Source organism: Gouania willdenowi, unplaced genomic scaffold, assembly GCF_900634775.1.
Source record: "Gouania willdenowi unplaced genomic scaffold, fGouWil2.1 scaffold_340_arrow_ctg1, whole genome shotgun sequence".
NCBI classification, from domain to species: Eukaryota; Metazoa; Chordata; class Actinopteri; order Blenniiformes; family Gobiesocidae; genus Gouania; species Gouania willdenowi.
In genome coordinates this window covers 368344-388999 of record NW_021145103.1, presented here as the reverse complement: position 1 = coordinate 388999, position 20656 = coordinate 368344, and the positions used below count along the sequence as shown (strand labels likewise).

Sequence of the window (20656 nt, the reverse complement as noted above, 5' to 3'; positions counted from 1 at the left end):
GTTGTGTTAAACTTCAGATTGGCCATTAATATTCTAATGTTGACATGAATGTTGATCATGTGGCCCTCAGACTTTGATCAGCTGTGCTCTAATCATTTTTCAGAGTATGTTTGGTGTGTCATTCTTCTATAAAACCTTCTCTCCATCCTAATGAGCTGCCGAGGAACACGTTTCACTGCTTTTGTTTCTTTTCTGCATTGGTTTGCATTCACATCTGTCTCTGGTTCCTTATAGACTCAGTGAAACGCCTGTGAGGAAGTATTGAGTGTGAGGGGACGCTCTAGTGAATATTAGAGCCGAGAGGAATAGAGTGGAGGAGTAATGGAGTAATGAAGTAATGGTCTGATAAGTAACTTCTCTGCATCAGGCTCAATAGTTCCTACACAACTACTTACACCAAAGATTTCTCTGAAATACTGGCACAGGTGTGTGTGTGTGTGTGTGTGTGCGTGAGTGTGTGTGTGTTAATGGGTTATTTGTCATCTGCAGAGTAAAGGATTTTTAAAAGTCAAGCCCATAGCAACTCCTTCCCCCTCCTTTCTCTCTCTCTCTCTCCCCTGACACTAGCAATAGGGCGATCGATAGGTTATTGATCAACTCTCTCTATCGCCATCCTACCAGACTAATCACCTTAAACTCTTCCTCTCTCTGCTCCTCCTCCTCTTCCTCCTCTTTCTGTCTGTGTTTTGTAGCTCGTTGCCGTTTGTTTGGTAAACTCTGATTTATGTTTTATTTATTTATGGTGGGAACTCACATCCTATCAGTGCTTTACTTCCTTTTCCTCTTCCTGCTTTCATCGCTCTCCTTCCTCTTTGTGTGAAGAGGAAATCAAAGGATATGAAACTACAGACATACAGATGTTGAATTGATTCACATTTTAAAGTTAAACTTGTATTTTAGCTTCTTCATGAATCTATGGGAGATCTACTAGATCTATAGTAGATCTATAGATCTACTGGATCTATAAACTACTAGATCTATTGATTTACTACATCTATAGATCTACTGGATCTGAGGGGAAAACTTTCTTTCATGATAAATAAAAACAATTATTTAAACACTACAAATTATGTAAGAAAGTAAAGCAACTTAGAAAAAAACAATTACTGATATTATATGACTGAGTAAAAACAAGACTTTCCTTCCGTCCTTCCCTACTGTCTTCCTTCTTTCCTTTCTTTCTTTCTTCAATCGGTCCTTCCCTACTTCCTTCCTTTTGTCCTTCTTTCCTTAATGCTGTCCTTCTTTGCATCGTTTCTTTCATTCACTTTTCCCTACTTCCTTCCTTAATTCGGTCCGTCCGTCTTTTCTTTCTTTCTTTCATTCATTCTTCCTTCCTCCCTCCCTTAGTTCCATCATTTAATTCTTCTTCCTTTCCTTTTGTCCTTCTTTCTTTAATTCCGTCCTTCTTTCCGTCCATTCGTCCTTTCTTTCTTTTATCCATTCTTCCTTATTTCATCTTCCTACCTTTCTCTCTTCCTTTCATCCTTTCTTTCCTTCGTTCTTCCATCTTTATTTCCTTCCTTTCATTCTTATTTCCTTATTTTTCTTCTTTCCGTCCTTTCTTCAGTCCTTCCTTGTTTGCTTCCTTTCTGTCTTCCGTCTGTCCTTTTCTACTTCCTTATTTCCTTTCTTGCATTCTTATATCCACTTTCTTGCTTCCTTCCGTCCATTTATCCTTCCTTTTTTCTTCCCTACTTCCTCATTTCTTCAATTCCTTTCGTCCTTCTTTCCTTAATTCTGTCCTTTCTTCCTTATTTCTTTCTTTTATTCTTTCCTTTACCTTATTTCCTCTTCTTTCCTTAGTTCTGTCCTTCTTTCCATTTTTATTTCCTTCCTTCCTTCCGTTTGTCCGTCCTTTAATCAGTCCTTCCTTATGATCTTTCTTTCTTTCTTCCGTCTGTCCTTTCCTACTTCCTTATTTCCTGTCTTGCATTCTTTTTTCCACTTTCTTTCTTCCTTCCATCCTTTCTTCCCTGCTTCTTCCTACGTCCCCCCCCCCCTTCCTGGTCGACTAAACTAAACTAAAGTAAACTAAACTAAACTAAACTAAATTAAACTAAACTAGTCTCATGAGACCCTCGTCCCTGCAGGTTTTTCCTCTGCTGTTTATTTCTATGAGATGAAGATAATATTAAGAACATCTCTAACTGCTCTGAATGACACAATGAAAGCCCAAGAATTCCCCTGAGGAGAATCAGGGACGACCTCTGACCTTTGTTTATTAAATAGCTGCAGATGATTCACTCGTTGGAGAATCCTAAAAAAATCTGTGACCCGAAGAAGAAGCCAAACGTTTTAATTTGTGGAAATGCACACGGGGACGTTTTTACACTAAGCGAACAAACAACACAGCTGTGCAATACTGACACACGCACACACACACACACACACACACCTCGCAGCACCATTGATTGACTGTTCCGTCTCAATACAGCTCTGCTTCTGTTGCCTAGCAACCACTGCCTGAGAGGATACGGATGCTGAAGAATGATAGAAAACTTCTCCTCCTCCTCTACATTTTCACCTGATAAAGAGATGTGATGATAAATGTCAGATCTTTAACATGCACAACTTTCATTAAACTTTTATGCAGAAAACCTTTCCTTTCATATTTTCTGTTTATTCACCTCCGTTTCCTGCTTTTTTCATGATGAACAGCTTTAGTTTTTAGTTTTCCACTCACAGAAATCAGCCGATGACTAATTAAAAATATGAATTAAATTGGTTTAGGCTCGGAGGAATGTGTCGACCTCAGCAATGTGTGAGCACTCGATTCGCTGCACAACATAATATATCTGTAATGTATTTTGTATCAGCTCAGAAAAAAGCTGCTGCACTCCAAATTGCTTTTGTTTTTATGTTCTGACGCAGAGTTCGACGGTTATTAAGATGATTTATTAACAAAAAAAAAACTATTGCATGATTGGAAAAAAAACAGACAAATGGATATTTTCACCCCCTTAGAATAAAGTGTTTATAAAGCAGTGCATTTTTTTTTGTCAAGGACTTAATTTAAGGGTCCCTGAGGTGATGTTTAAGTGCAGCAAAATAAAATAAAATAAAACATCTAATTTAGTGTAACACAGTAAAACATGCAGAAAAGCTTCAATTTTTCCAATGAAAAATAGAGATTAAATAAAGGAATTTAAGAACAGAAAATCAAACAATTAGCATGCTACTAAATAATTATTTCTAATACTAATTAAATATCACAAGTAAATGGTACAATTTATTCTCTTTTAATTATAATTTGGTCCGTTTTTGGATGATACAGATGGACGAATAATGACAATTTGTGTCGCTTTTTCATTTTCCCATAAAATGTGACAAAAATACAGTTAAACTCGACAACTCAAAGTTATTGTTATTATTATATTATTTAAAGTCTAAAACATTGAATAAAAGAAACACAACAATCAGTATAAAGAAAGTGCAATTAATTTTAGATTAAGAATCAAATCAAACTGAAAAAGGAACAGCGGCTTAAAATAAAGGAAAATATATGAGTTCATTCATTATATTTCCTCTTCATGAAAATGTATTTTTAAACTATGTTAACATATGAAAAATGTTTTTAATTGTTCAAATCATACCAATAACAATAGACTAACAATGTTAGTTTGATTTTAGGTTGTAAAGTAAGAGAATATTTCTGTTAAAATTGCATGTTCCTAAATCATATTTTAACTATTAAAATAATCAAACGTTTTTCTTATAAGCTCGTGTGGAATTGTGTGCTTATTTTAATAATTTCAGAGGAACATATTGTAATTAATTAACAGTGTTTTCTTTAAAAAGATTAACCTTTGCACACAAATTAACTGGTGTTTAATTTTCTCCTTTGCTTGAAATTCAATGATGTAAAAAAATCCTACAAATTAAGATAAAAACGCCCTTTAACTTGCACGTTTTTAAAATTACAATTAAGACTTGATTTAAACTGATCAAATTATTTTATTTCTAAAAAAGCAGATTGTGTTTATAGTGACTGGAAATCGATCAGTTTTTTCCAATGTATTTTTAAAAAAGATAAATGCGTTACAAGATGTGAAGAATTAATAACAATAATAATAAAGTCTACAACGTAGTTCTGTATTGTGTTTTTGTATTTTCTGATTAAAAATAAATTTAAAAAAATCCTGCATTATTATTGAGAACCAATTCCTCTAAATAAAAAAATCAATAAAAATATTATTTAATGTTTTACTGACACCTAAATCATTCTTAGAAACTCCTTATACCTTAACACGTATTTAAAACGTGTAACTAAAATTATTTAGAATTCAGTGTCCGAGAATTTCACCAAAACGTAAAATAAGGAAATGTTCGATGAATTTATTTAATTTATTTTTGTTTTTTAATGATTGAAGTTGACACTGTATTACTATTATTATAAAGGGCCAACCTTTAATAAATCATTATGGATCGAAGCCCGGAGGATTCCGAGGCCTTTCTACCAAAAAACGATCCGAATTATTCGGAGCGTTATTTTTCTGCTTCCATCTGATGAATCCACACATGCCTCGTGCTCACAGGAAGCAAATCGAGGATCAATTATCGATCAACGCGCATATCGATTCCTGAACTGAAAGCGGCTTAAAGCGCGATGCCTTCATGGATCCACAATACCCGAAATCGGTTCTGATGTGACTTTCACTTTTGCTGCTGCTGCTGTAGGCCGAAGAAATGAGAACAATAACTTTCACATCTTTCACACACACTCTTTTTAATATTTCACTCCGTGCGCTTCAGATTTATGTAATTTAATTAAAACAATTGTTTTATGTCGGTTTTTAAGCACGTCATAATATTATAGAATGATAAGATAATAAGACAAAGTCAGATTGCATATTTTTTTAATTCCGTATGAATTGAAATAATTTATCATTTGAGTGTGAGCTGCAACAAATTCTTTAATTTAATTTCGAACAATTAGTCGTTTAAAGGTTTTTAATAAAAAAAAAAATACACATCAAGCAAAGATAAAATAATATTATTAAAAAATAAAAATGAAATATCAAGAATAAGGATAATAAAAAAACAACAAAAAAAACCCCTCTATTATTACCTTACAAACCAAATTCAAATCGAAGTCAATAATTATTATTTGGCAAGTATTTTGAACTAATTTTACAAACGCGCGTGCACACACACACGCGCGCGTGGATGATCCATTCAGCAAACACAATTAAAAATGATTGTCATTATTATTATTATTGTTGTTGTTATTATTACTATTATTGTTATAAAATGAATACTTTAGGATCCGATGCTAAATTAATTCCTAAAGTTTGTTATTTAAGTTTGAAGATAATTTGACTTTGTTATATATACATTTTTATTTATTTATTTTCTATTTAAATGTAACATTAACTGATTATTGATTATATTAAACTATCTGTGATTTTTGAGGGACAGATAAAAACAAAATCGTTAGGAGTATAACTTTGTGACCTCCTTCATCCCGATCACTAGGCCCCGCCCCCTTTTCCCGCGGGCCCTGCGCACGTCATTAATCTCTGTCAGTCAATAATCGATCTGGTTTTATCACTCTACTCTAGTCTAAGCGCGTAAAAGCCAAAGCATTCAGTCCGTGGGAAAAAACACTACGTTTATCTGCAGGAGCTCGTGCGTGCTCGTGTCAGACACGGTTGTGCGCGTGCATGTGTGGACACAGCAGAGTTAAAACCAGTGGATGTTGGTTTGGGTAAATAAACCATCACGTAAGAGACTTTGATCAACGACGATAGAAGTGTTGACACGCGCAGCTCGTGCCTGCTCACCTTTTAAACAGAGATGCGCGCTCCCGCGGCCTGTGTGACACGCACGCAGCTGAGTGGAAGGAAGCGCTGTTGGACCAGAGATGATCAGACCTGAGCTGCTGCTGCTGCTGCTGGGCACGTGAGTCCGTGCGTAAAGCTCTGCGCGACGCCGCAGGCTCTACCTCCTGGTCCTCCTCCTCCTCCTCCCAGTTCTCCTAGTCCAGGTCCTCCCAGCCCTTCCAGTCCGGATCACAACCCATCTTCCATGGATCGGTGCTCCGGTCCTCCGGTGCTGAAGCTGCTCCAGGGCTGAGGCGGAGGAAGCGCGCGTGTGACCGGATGGAGCTCATGGCCATGGACAACATGCACACCGTCCCCGGAGACCTGGCGTCCCTGGGCTCTACTTCCCGGAACTTGGTCTCCCATGGCCCCGGGGGGCGCTCAGCCGGGATGGCGTCGCTCCTGGAGGGCTCCGGTGGTTCCGGGGTGGACTACCACCACGTGCACCCGTCCATCAGTAGCATGTGTGAGAGCGGGCTGAGCCTCAGTAACTCGTACTCCCCCCTCACCTCCCTCTCCCCCTTGCAGCATCTACCTCCGATCTCTACCGTGCAGGCGGAGAAGTTCCACCACCCGCACACGCACCACCAGCGCCTCTCCACCGGGAACGTCAGCGGAAGTTTCACGTTGATGCGCGACGACCACCGGGGGCTCCCCGCCATGGGGAACCTGTACAGCCCCTACCCCAAGGAGGTGAGCCACGGACACGCACACGGGCACAGCGGGCTGGGCTCGTTGCACGGCGGCCAACAGTCACTGTCAGCCTACGCGCACGGCGCGCACATGCCCGCGGACTCAAAGATGCTGTCCCCCGTGTCAGGGTTCGAGTCCCACGCCTCCATCCTGACCCGGAGCGACCACGACCTGGCCCGGAGTTTAGGAGGCGGTGCATGGAACAACGTGCACGCGCACCATCATCATCACCCGCACACGCACCTCCACCACCAGCCCAACGGGGTTAACCAGGGGGTGTCCGGGTCAGGGATCGGGTCGGGGATCGGGTCAGGGGTCCAGGCGGAGGAGATCAACACTAAGGAGGTGGCCCAGAGGGTCACCGCGGAGCTGAAGCGCTACTCCATCCCTCAGGCCATCTTTGCTCAGAGGATCTTAAGCCGGTCTCAGGGGACCCTGTCGGACCTGCTCCGGAACCCTAAACCCTGGAGTAAACTCAAGTCAGGGCGGGAGACCTTCAGGAGGATGTGGAAGTGGCTCCAGGAGCCCGAGTTTCAGCGCATGTCCGCGCTGCGTTTGGCGGGTAAGAAACAACACCTTAAACATTTAAACATCAAAGGCATCAAAGGTTCAGCACCACGGACAGTTCCGACAACAACAAATATGATCGATTCTGAACAAAAGAATAAAGTGATCGATCACAACTGGAGGAACGATTGATTCCCCATAAACCTAGAAATAGTACTCCGTCCGCGCGCGCGCGTGTGTTCGAGGCCAACCAGTTGCACGCGCGCCATTGAAGCTATATGGTGACCCCAGGCTGCCCGATCGATACTCCAGTTCCCACTCGCGCTTTTTTAAACGCGGCGCACCGATCGATACATCATATCGGGGCTGAAAGGCGCGAGAACCGCGCGGCTTTTCATTTCTAAACTCTACTTTTAGTGCACGTGCACGGACGGACACGCTCGAGTGGAAAAAGCGCGTTTCCAGTGCGCGATCAATAGATACAATTATTATTATTATCCAAAAACGTAGAAATAAAACCAAATATGTGAGCAAAGCGTTAAATAATATAAAGTAAGTCTGTTTCCTGTTGTGAAATCTATACCAACCTTGAGCTGCAGGAACTGATGAAATATTGATTAGAACTGGGTCTGATAACAAGAATCAGGAAAGAAGAAAAGACAGTTTTGATGGAAAAAGTGGATAAAACAATAAACAAACAGAGAATAAGAGTGAATATACTTTACTCTGTCACATTGTTTATTATCTTATGAATGTTTTATTTATTAAAGGACGTCCATAGAAATGGATTTGCATTGGGTCGAATCAATATGTGTTTCTTTTCACTGTTACACATTCTTCTTTCTAAGTTTAGCTATTTATTTCAAATTATTTTCGATATTTTCTTTTTTGCATCAATTCTGTTCTAGACCCATCCATCATCCAGATATAGATGATGACCCCACACAAATATTGAAAAATAACAGAAATACATACAAAACAGTAACAAAAACACACAAAATAAAATTAAAATGCTAAACGACAATTTAAAAAAACACAAAATGGGAGAAAAGCGCACAAAATGACATAGTAAAAATATACAAAATGATGGGAAAATATATACTAAATGATGCCAAAAACACACAAACGCTGAAAAACACACAAAATTATGCACTAAACAACAAAAATAAATGTCATATACAGAAATTATATTATAAGTTCAGATTGGTGATAGATAGATAGAGATAGATAGATAGATAGATAGATAGATAGATAGATAGATAGATAGATAGATGACCATAAAAAACCCAAAAAACAGAAATATATACAACACAAAAACCAAACACGGACAACGAAATCACACAAAACAGCAACAGTAGCACACAAAGAGAGAAACATTTACTAAATGAAAATTAAAACACAAAATGACATTAAAAACACACAAAATGAGCGAAAAGAATATAGATTATATTATATTATACTTTATTTTATCCCGCACTGAGGAAATTCACCTGTTACAGCAGCAAAGACACAAAGATACCACAAATACACAAAAAAACAACACTAAACGACGGCAAATAATATATAGAAAAATGACAATAATGATGTTGTAATTGGTTAGATTGTAAATGCTGACTTTAGATTCTAAATTCTCTCGTGACCCTCGAACCAGATAACTATAGGGTTATTCCATGTCATTTCAATTCATTTTCATGACATCCTACCCACTTTGGTCTCAATTTTTTTTACCAAATGTTCCATAATTATTTAATCGTCACACTGTAAATTCTTGGTTTGATCGGATTAATGCTTATTTTTTCTTCCATTTTCAGCTTCCAATTTCTCACTCCACATAGGAAAGGTAAATATAGTACAGTAATACAGCTCCACCTCTCTCAGAATATACAAAAAGATCTGCTATACATAGGGGTGTGAAAAAAAAAAAAAAAATCGATTTCACGATATATCGTGATTTTTTGGGTGCCAATTTGAAATCAATTTTTTTTTTTTCGATTTAAAAAAAAAAAAGAGTGTTTTTTTTTCTGATATTTAATCAATATTTTTCTCATTGTATTTTTCACATTTCCATGGACGTGTGTTTTCTACTGCTGGAGACATTGTCACTTCTTAGCGGAGCAGTCTAACTACTGGGCATGTTGACCAGCTCCTGTTCCTACATAAAAACCTTGAAAATTGTGCCACTTCCGCACCTCCACTCTGGTAGATGGCGCCGTAGATATAATAATAATAATAATAATAAATAGGATGTTTTGAAGCATAGTTTTGACTCATTTTATCCTCTGAATGACCAATATCTCCTGATGAACATATACAGCAACTTGATTTTTCATCTCTATGTTTAATTTTGATATTAACTGGGTAGAATATCACAATATATCATGATATCGTATTGTGACCCAGCTCCTCAAAATAGTCAAAAAGTGAGTGTGTGTTTGGGTCTGGAACATGTTTGGGCCTTCAGTAAATAACTTAGCATATGCCTCAGCTCCCTGTAATCTGATCATCTTAGAGCTATGAACATAGACTGTTCACATCACTAATGATTAGTCACATATGCATTGGTTCTTGGGTGACACGCTCCGGAAATACTTTTTTTTACTATTTTCCTTGGCCCATGTGGGAATGTAAGAAAAACTCTAATCTCTATTTTAATTTGTAGTATAAAGATTACTCTTTCTTGGGTTATGAAACTATTTTTCTTAATGCAACTTCTTCACTTTTATTTTGGACCCCAACTTTGGATTATTCCACCACTCGTGCATATTGAAAATATTTTTAAAATGTTTCTGAGTCTTATAATCATTTATTGTTGATTAGTTTTTAATTCATCCACAAACATTTAGTGGAACTGAATAATCACAGAACAATGGGTAAACATTTCAGAATTTCCCGAGTGCATTGGGCCATTTGTGAAATCTATATAGATATAGATAGATAGATAGATAGATAGATAGATGACCACAAAAACAACAGAATCACATATAAAACAACAAAACACAGACAAAAACACACAAAGAGAAAAGAAGACACTAAAAGTAAATAAAAAAAAACACAAGATGAGAGAGAAAAATATATTAAATGATACCACAAATACACAAATAACAAACAAATATAAAATACACTAACCAACAGCAAATAATGTATACAAATATGTTACAAGAACAATGTTCTGATTGGTTAGATTCTCCATGTTGACTTTAGATTCTGGATTCTCTCATCATGTGACCCTCAAATCAGACAATCAATCGATAGATAGATAGATATATACAGTATATACGGTATATAGATAGATAGATAGATATAGGATTAACAGCTGAGGCTGTGAGTGTCATTAATAGTGTTTCTCTGTCCTCTCAGTGTTTGCCTGGCTTTGCACATCAGAGATCAATAAAGACTGACCCCCCCCCCCATACCACCCACCTCCCTCTCTCTCTCCATCTTTCTGTCTTTAAACGTTAACCTGTGCTAACATGAAGGTTGTTTGGTTCCAAAAGATAAAGAAAAATAAAAAGTGAAACATGATGAAGCATCAAACCTACTGAGTCATCAAAGATTCATATCATCTGATTCTGTCATGTTTACCTCTAAGAAATACAAGTAGAATCATGGAAAAGTAATACATGTGATGTTAAACAGAGAGAAACAGGAGCTGTAGAGGAGCTAAAGTGGAGCTAAAGAGGAGCTAAATCGGAGCTGTAGAGGAGCTATAGAAGAGCTGTAGAGGAGCAATAGAAGAGCTATAGAGGAGCTGTAGAGGAGCTATAGAAGAGCTGTAGAGGAGCTGTAGAGGAGCTATAGAAGAGCTATAGAAGAGCTGTAGAGGAGCTATAGAAGAGCTGTAGAGGAGCTGTAGTGGAGCTATAGAAGAGCTGTAGAGCTGTAGAGGAGCTGTAGACTAGCTATAGAGGAGCTGTAGAGGAGCTGTAGAGGAGCTAATAGAGGAGCTATACAGTAGCTGTAGACTAGCTATAGAGGAGCTGTAGCGGAGCTGTAGACTAGCTATAGAGGAGCTATAGAGGAGCTGTAGAGGAGCTGTAGAGGAGCTATAGAAGAGCTGTAGTGGAGCTATAGAAGAGCTGTAGAGGAGCTATAAAAGAGCTGTAGATGAGCTGTAGTGGAGCTATAGAAGAGCTATAGAAGAGCTGTAGAGGAGCTGTAGAGGAGATATAGAGGAGCTGTAGAAGAGCTGTAGAAGAGCTGTAGACTATAGAGGAGCTATAGAGGAGCTGTAGAGCTGTAGAGGAGCTATAGAGGAGCTGTAGAGGAGCTATAGAGGAGCTGTAGAGGAGCTGTAGACTAGCTATAGAGGAGCTGTAGAGGAGCTATACAGTAGCTGTAGACTAGCTATAGAGGAGCTGTAGCCGAGCTGTAGACTAGCTATAGAGGAGCTGTAGAGGAGCTATAGAAGAGCTGTAGAGGAGCTATAGAGGAGTGTTGAGATGTGATTGATCGATGGAGGCCAGGCAGGTTTAGTCTCTGTGTGAACAGCCGATGGAGGCACAGCCTATAGTGGACGATCAATACTGACCTTAATAATTGATAAGTAGGAGGCAGATGGAGGGGAGAGAGAGAGAGACTGTTAGAGGCTATGGTAACAGCAGTAGCTTAGCTAAGCAAAGTCAAACGTGTGGTTAACAGCTGAGGACCACACACACACACACACACACACACACACACACACACACACACACACACACACACACAGTGGTTTATAAACACGTTTACACCCAAACATCCTGTAAGTGTGTGTACAGATGATGCTCATAAACATCAGGAATCAGAGCTTTAGTTTTAACCACAACATGAAGGGCGTGCACGTGAAGGCCGTGCACACTTATGTTCAGACATAGCGATGAAGGTTTTCTGCTCATGTCAGCAAATCCTCAGTGTTTGGATTTTATAGACTTTTCTAATGTAACGTCTGCTCATGACGCCTGTGTGTGTGTGTGTGTGTGTGTGTGTACACTATTGTTCAGCCTTATCTGAATCACTATTGATCTCCTCTCCTCTCTCATATTCTCCTCCTTCCTTCTCTCATAAAGCAGAGACTTTTCATCCATCACATTTTCTATTTTTTACCTCAGATTATCATTTATTTATTTGTCTGTTTACGTCAAATGTACTTAACAGATTTTGACTAAATTTCTACCAAAGACAGATTTCATTAAAATTAGGAGTGGATGGTTCTGGAGTGATTTTGTGCATTTTTGTTGTCATTTTGTGGGTTTGTGGAGATGTAATGTATATTTTTGCAGTTGTTTTTAATGTTTTTGTTGCATTGTATGTTTTTGGAGTTAATTTGTACATTTCTCTACTCATTTTGTGTTTTTAGAGTTAATATTGTATGTTTTTGGTGTAATATTGTGCATTTTTGTTGTCATTTTGTGCGTTTATGGAGGTGTAATGTATATTTTTGTAGTCATTTTGAATGTTTTTGTTACATTGTATGTGTGAGTCCATATATTGTGACCTACTTTATGGTTATTAATGGAAGTAAATTTGTTTCAAGCCTTTAAAGTGTGAATGACTCAGTAAAAGTTCCGTCAAATGAAATGGCCTCAGGCTTCAAATTAAAAGTCCTCAGAATAAACTCTCAAATAAAACTGCCTTTCAGGCCGTAAAACACGACATGACGTTTTGTTTTGAAGGAATAGAAAGTACACATGACGAAGTAAGTTGAAAAGCTGTTCTTTCCTTTTATTTATTTTTTTAAAGTTAAGATAGATCAACGTATTGTTTGATTAATAAATACATAGTTAAATAAAAACATTGATATATGTTAACCTTTAAAAAAAATAAACAGAAAATAACAGCTTTAAACCAAGGCTGTGTTCAAAATGTCACGCTCATAGACTATTAGTATATTAGGATGATGAGCATTCCCTCTAAAAACTTCCAAGTTTCCCAAGATGCATTTGGAACCAACAAGAACAAAAACCTGAATCAAACTGAGACTAAATATCTCCATTAATTCTCCACCTTTGAAAGTTCTAAAAACATTTTAAGTGAGAAAGTGACCAAGTAGAATATCAACATGTGCTCATTTGATCCATAAAACTCACGTAAAACTTAATTCCCACATTTTCAGAGACCCTTCATTGTGCTACTGACTAAACTTCCTGTTAACTTCAAAACAAAAGCCCTATTTACAAAAGAGTTTAAAAATGAACAAAAGACGAGAAGAGATGCTTTTATTTTGAAAAGGGGATGTTTGATTTATAGCTTGAAGCTGGTCCCAGGACCATTTTACATTCAGCTCCCAATGCATCATGGGACGGTTGAGTATGACTAGTGTGCACACACTGATGACATCACACAGATAAATGATCGTCTGTGAACAATAAGAGGCTCCGATGATCGATTGATCAGAGGATATTTTAAACCTGTGTGTGTTTGTTTGTTTGCACGGTGTGGGCGGGGCATATATTCCAATAGCATGATCAATATCTAATGATCAATAGGTGTGTTAGACAGTGACAGTGACTGACAGTGAGTGTTTCTGTGTGCAGTAGTCCGCCCGGGGCGTGAGAGGAACCGACACAAAGAACGTTCTGTGGCCTCCAGACAGGAGCAGCACGGTGCGGTTAGTTCACCGTCTGCAACACACACATATACACAACAACACGCACACATATACACAACAACACACACACATGTACACAACACACACATTTCAGTAAACCTAAAATGAAATGTTCTCTGCAGAAATAAAGATAACACACATAACTATAGGGCCGTCCACATACACATTTATCACTTCTGATTTTACTGATATTGATACAGAAATCAAACACTGTTTTGACTTTTTTTTGTACTGAATGATAGAAAAGATCAATAATCTGAGCCATTAATTATTAACCACTGAGTTACACACATTTGAACTTCATACAGAAGAATATTCTACAATTCATCAAAAATAAAAAAAATAACCTCAATTAATAAAAAAAATAAATAAATGAAGTGCAGCATAAGCACTAATTAAACTTATACACAGGAATATCCCATAGTTGAATAAATAAATATAAAATAATAGAAGCTGATAAATAACTTGAATAAATCCAATAAAAACCAGAATGTTTGTATCTAAAATCTGTGATGTAAGCATTTTCAATCTGATACTCGTTTTTTGCTGATATTCGATCATTATTGGATAAGAGCAGAATACACACAAACTGCATATTAAAATAACATTTGCTGTCATTTTGTGTTTTTAGAGTTGATTTTTGTTCATTTTTGTCTGTATTTTCTACGTTTGTGGAGTTGTGTTGTACATTTTTGTAATCATTTTGCATGTTTTTGTTATTTTGTGTGTTTTTAGAACCATGTTCTGTATATTTGTTGTCATTTTACGTGTTTTTAGAGTTTTTTTATGCATACACTATTGGGGTGGGGGTGGGGGGTGGTGATAATATTAAAGCGAGGGCCTGTGTCTGCAGCTGATAAACCAGAGGAACTTATAATTATTATCATTAACTAAAACCAACCCTCACGTCTTCTGTCCATCCTGTATTTCCTTGAGTCGACTCATTCATGCAGACGTTTTTCTTCTTCTCTCCTTCCACTAAAACACTAAAGAGCCTCTTAAGTCATAAAGAGCAAAGCACGAGTGCAGCTTAATATGCTGAGTGTTTAATAATGTTTGAAGAAGTAAGAGGTGGAGACATGAGGACGAGAGATGATACCAGCAGGTGGAAATGTGTCTTTTTTATGCAATCAATGAAAAAAAAAAAAAAAATGAAAACAAAAATAAAGGATTTGAAATAAAAAAAAAAAAATATTTGCAAACAAAACTATAATTACTCTTTTTTTTTTGTAAACACTGGTTTTGTTTACAAATCAAAATTAGTTCTTTTAACCAGTAATTTATAGTAATGATAGTTTTGATTGCAAATCTTTATTTTTAATATTACAAATCCATTATGTTTACAAATATATATATTTTTATTTATAAATCCATTATTTTTGTTTGCAAATCTTTTTGGTTGCATTTCTTTTTTTTGTTTGCAAATCTTTTTTTTAAAAATGTCAAATCAAATTGACAGGAGACTTCATAGCGTCACTTTGTCTCTTTGTTTAAAGTGTGTTTGGTAACGAGGAGATGTTCTTCGTTCTCTGTAGAGACGTTATAATGAGCAGCTCCTGGTTTTAGTCCCATCGGAGGCCACAGAACTCTCATTTCAAAGTGACCTATATTGATTATCAGAAACACGCTGCCTGGTGTAAAATGGCTGCTGGTAGAAGTTGTTTGAAAACAGGCGTTCCATATTAAATTATTACTATATTAGCGCTAGCATTCAGTCGTTACATTAGAGAATATTGAGTTTGGAGTGAGAAAGCACTCAGAGCCTGGAGGAGATCCTGGCACGGCCCGGCCCCAAAACAATTGAATAAACGTTCCATGAAATGGTTCTGAAGTGCAGATCAATGGATGCGGGGCCTATCAATCAGAACGTAGATTAAAACAATAGAGGAGAAGACGAGGAAAACAGGAGAGGAAGTAGAGAGGAAGTGATGCAGAATGTGAGTGAGCGTACCAAACAGTGCTTCGCTCGTAGTAAACGTGAACAATGGCCGCTCAGCCACATGCAATGCTCACACACACGCACACACACACACCTATCGATCTCCAGCTCAGTCCAATCTGTTGATCGCTGTCGTCTAAAGCTGCTGTAAAGCCATCAATCATCTACATTCTCTGGTTTGGGTCTCAATCACTTACCCAGCATGCACTGCTTTAGAAACACCATTGTTACCCAGCATGCACTGCTTTAGAAACACCTTTATCCTTACCCAGCATGCACTGCTTTAGAAACACAATCGTTACCCAGCATGCACTGCTTTAGTGTACAGACTCAGACAATGTCACTGCCGGACTGCTCGATAACTACATTATCTAGTTTTAGGAGTTTATATATGATCTAGTATTTATATGATGTAGTTTATCTATGATCTAGTTCATAGATCTAGGTTATATGATCTACTTTATATATGATGTGGTCTATATCAGTGGTTCTTAAATTCTTTTGGCTCAAGTACCCCCTTTGTCCAACTAGAACATTCTTATCAAGATCATTTCTATCATCTTGTGTATTTTGTTTTGTCTGTTCTTTTTATTATTCAGCATATTTTCTCTTATGTGCTTTTTGTTGTTGTTGGTATTATTTAAATTATTCTCTCTCAGTGTGTGTGTGTGTGTGATTGGTGTCATTTAGTTGTTTATGTCGTTTTGTATATGTTTTTGTGTATTTCGTAGTGATCTTGTGTATTTTCCTGTCATTTCGTGTGTGTCTTTGTTGTTGTTTTGTGTGTTGCTGGTAAAAGTAAATATTTTTCTCTCTTAGCGTTTTGTTGGTGTCATTTTGTGTATTTTGTTGTGGTTTGTTCTTTTTATTATGCAGTATATTCTTCTCTTATTTTGTGTGTTTTTGTTGTCGTTTTGTGAGTTGCTGGAAATATTTAGTATGATTATAATTTTTAACTGAAATATAAACATTATGAAACCCCATATTGTTAATGATTTGTTAAAGTTCCCCTCTTTCTCTCTCTCATGTACCCCCATTTGAGAAACACCGGTCTATATGATTTAGTTTTAAAGATCTACTTTTGGTATTAGAATCTTGTTTAAAAAAAAAAATCTAATTTTGATATAATTTAGTTTTGATGTTTGAATCTAGTTTTTATAGGATCTAGATTTGATATGAGGATCTACTTTTTATATTAGGATCTATTTTGATATGAAGATCTACTTTTGATATATGGATCTAGTTTTGACGATTATCTAGTTTGAAATAAGGATATACTTTATATATAAAGATCTAGTTTAGATATGAGGTTCTAGTTTAATATAAGGATCTAGTTTAGATATGAGGATCTAGTTTAGATATGAGGATCTAGTTTAATATAAGGATCTAGTTTAGATATGAGGATCTAGTTTAGATATGATCTAGTTTTAAATAATGATCAAGTTTAGATATGAGGATCTAGTTTAGATATGATCTAGTTTTAAATAAGGATCAAGTTTAGATATGAGGATCTAGTTTAGATATGAGGACCAAGTTTAGATATGAGGATCTAGTTTAGATATGAGGATCTAGTTTAGATATGGAAATCTAGTTTAGATATGATGATCTAGTTTAGGTATGAGGATCTAGTTTAGACATGATGTAGTTTAGACATGATGATCTAGTTTAGACATGATGATCTAGTTTAGACACGATGATCTAGTTTATATATGAGGATCTACTTTGGTGAACTGTTTCACCTTTTTCTGCCTCGGACAATCATTTCCTCTCCATCTGTCCGTCACAGAGCGATCACGAGCTTCTCCTTCACCACTCAGTCACTCATTCACAGGCACTCGTGCACGAGGAGCGTGCACGCTGGGATCAATAGGATCGATCGGGTGGGGAAGGGAGCCCTGATTACTAGACCACGTGTTCAGGAGAAAACCACAGAAAATCAATGAGTGCAGCTTTTTAGAGCAGACGGCCTCTAGTCTGTAGTTAGAGAGACCAGTGTATGTCAGCATCCCTGGTCCTGCTCTGGTTTCAGAGCTACATACAATAATTACCACAGAATAACTGGTGTGGCGTTCAAAGACAGTTGGACGGCAGAGCCTCATAACACTATCCTATAAAAATATATATATAAATATATGTTTACCGATGCAAGTTTGAGAAGAAGCTGAAGGAAGTAAAGCTTCCACTTACATCTTCATGAAGGGTTGCCAGATCACGATCCATAAATGTTTAAACATAAAGATAAACCTTTGACTATGATACATTTAAGGAAACTGCTTTTGAAATGTACAAACTTCACAAAATCCTCTCCAAATTAAGCAAAAATCACAAATTCCAAAGAACCAATAAATACCTGAACATAGAATTAAAAATGTTCAAGAATTAAACCGTTGATCTTTTGTTTTTGGAATCATTTTCTACACTGAACAAAAATATAAATGCTTTTGCTCCCATTTTTCAGGAGCTGAACTCAAAGATCTAAAACATTTTCTACACAAAAGATGTATTTCTCTCAAATGTTGTTCACAAACCTGTCTAAATCTGTTAGTGAGCACTTCTATTCCATCCCACCTCACAGGTGTGATGCTGATTAGATCTTGTCATAGAGTTGATCAGGTTCTTGATTGTGGAATGTTGGTCCACTTCTCTTCAATGGCTGTGTGACGTTGCTGGATATTGGCAGGAAGTGGAGCACGCCGTCGTATACTCCGATCCAGAGCATCCCAAACATGCTCAATGGATGATGTGCGGTGAGTATGCTGGCCATTCAAGAACTGGGATGTTTTCAGCTTCCAGGAATTGTGTACAGATCCTTGCAACATGGGGCCGTGCATTATCATGCTGCAACATGAGGTGATGGTCACGTATGAATGGCACAACGTTGGGCGTCAGGATCTCGTCACAGTGCCATCAATGAAATGCACCTGTGTTCATTGTTCATAACATAAGCCTGCCCATACCATAACCCCACCGCCACCATGTGCCACTCCATCCACAGCGTTGACATCAGCAAACCGCTCACCCACACAACGCCACACATGCTGTCTGCCATCTGCCCTGGACAGGGAAAGCCAGGATTCATCCGTGAAGAGAACACCTCTCCAACGTGCCAGACGCCATCGAATATGAGCATTTGTCCACTCAAGTCAGTTACGACGACAAACTGCAGTCAGGGGGAGACCCAGATGAGGACAACGAGCATGCACATGAGCTTCCCTGAGACGGCAGAAATTCTTTGGTTATGTAAACCGATTGTTGCAGCAACTGTCCGAGTGGCTGGTCTCAGACGATCATGGAGGTGAACATGTTGGATGTGGAGGTTCTGGGCTGGTGTGGTTACACGTGGTCTGTGGTTGTGTGGTTGGATGCACTGCCAAATTCTCTGAAACGCCTTTGGAGACAACTTATGGAAGAGAAATGAACATTCATTTCATGGACATTCCTGCAGTCGGCGTGCCAATTGTAAGCTCCCTCAGAACTTGTGACATCTGTGGCATTGTGCTGTGTGATGAAACTGAACATTTTTAGAGTGGCCTTTTATTGTGGCCATGTCTAATCAGCACCTTGATATGCCACACCTGTGGGATGCAATGGATCGTCTCTGCAAAGGAGAAGTGCTCACTAAGCTCACTGAGAAATAGGTCTTTTGTGTTTTTTAGAAAATGTTTTAGGTCTTTGAGTTCAGCTCATGAAAAATGGGAGCAAAAACAAGTGTTGCATTTATATTTTTGTTCAGTATAGATATCTTTATCTCATTTTGAGCATTTTTTTTGTTGTCATTTTGTTTCATTTCTGTAATTCTATGTGTTTATTGAGTTATTTTGTGTGTTTTTGTTGTCCTTTCATGTTTCGGCTGTCTTTTTGGGCATTTTCTTATATTTTTGTTGTCATTTTGCGTTTTTTTTCTTTCATTGTATTTGTGTTAGAAGTGCTTTAGTATATTTTTGTTATACTTTTATCTAATTTCTTTCTTTTTTTGTGCATTTAGTGCCTTTTTGTTCTTGTTTGGGTTTTTTTGAAGTCATTTGTGTATTTTTTTTTTGTAGTTTTGTACGTTTTTAAGAGTCATTTTGTGTATTTGAGTTCTCCTTTTGGAAGTCATTTTTTGTTTTCTTTTGTCGTCATTTTGGGGTTTTTTTTCTGTCATTGTTTTTGCTTTTGGAATTATTTTGTATAGATCTGTATCTCATTTAGAGCATTTTTCTACTTTGCTTTTTATGTGTTTATGGAGTCATTTTGTGCCTTCTTGTTCTTGTTTGGGGTTTTTCTGAGTCATTTTTGTGTATTTTCTTTGTGTCCTTTGTTTATTTTATGGTCATGTTGTGTATTTGTGAATTCTTTGTTTTGTGTGTTTTTAGAGATCTTCTTCCCTGAAATTAAAAAAAAACAAACACGCTAAATCAGAGAGGCAGAAAAATTTTCAAAATAAAAGTTGAAACTAACTAGTGTTGATTGTTGGACACATTTTAGGAGTTTAAACCTTTTGTTTTGGTCCTTATTTCTGCAGCTTGTAAACGTAAAGAGGAGGACCGAGGCCGGGAGCGGTCTCACATACCAAAGAAGCAGCGGCTGGTCTTCACCGACCTGCAGCGCCGCACCTTGCTCTCCATCTTCCGGGAGAACCGGAGACCCTCCAAAGAGATGCAGCTCACCATCTCCCATCAGCTGGGCCTGGAGCTCTCCACCGTCTCCAACTTCTTCATGAACTCCCGGCGCCGTTGCACGGACCGCTGGGACGAGCACGGCCACGTGCACGGCCACGCACACGGTGTGCACGTGCACTGCAGCGCGTCCCCGGTCCAGCCAGGGACCTCCTCCGCGTCCACGTTCTCCAAGGCCTGAGGACGGAGATGTTTCTCCATCCCTAACCCAGTGTGTTTACAGCACGCATTGAATGTCATTTTAGTCACATTTGTAAGAGTAAAACCAAAGAAGCGTCCACACTGAAGCGTAGTGCACGTGTGTGGATTCAGGAAACAGTCACACACCCATCGAGGATGTCCTGCTCTACTGTGCGTCCTTGCATCAGAGTTAATTTTGTTAACGAAATATTTCCGTCATAGTTTTCGTCAGGTTTGAATAACCAAAGACAGTGAAAGTCAACAGGCTAAT

At 37.8% G+C, this 20656-nt stretch overlaps 1 protein-coding gene across 1 annotated transcript; it reads left to right on the top strand.

Annotated features, from left to right (window-relative positions):
- The first annotated feature begins 6104 nt into the window (after positions 1–6104).
- LOC114459737 (hepatocyte nuclear factor 6-like) lies at positions 6105–20386 on the top strand. Its single transcript, XM_028441894.1, has 2 exons — positions 6105–7080; positions 20052–20386. The coding sequence occupies exons 1-2, from the start codon at positions 6105–6107 to the stop codon at positions 20384–20386; spliced, it is 1311 nt and encodes a 436-aa protein (XP_028297695.1).
- The last annotated feature ends 270 nt before the right edge of the window (positions 20387–20656 follow it).

What these genes read in the sequence shown, in the direction of transcription:
- LOC114459737 (XM_028441894.1), top strand. Translation starts at nt 6,105, where the DNA reads ATGGAGCTCATGGCCATGGACAACATGCACACCGTCCCCGGAGACCTG. An exon ending in GTCCGCGCTGCGTTTGGCGG is followed by an intron (nt 7,081 to 20,051) that starts GTAAGAAACAAC and finishes TTATTTCTGCAG; the next exon opens with CTTGTAAACGTAAAGAGGAG.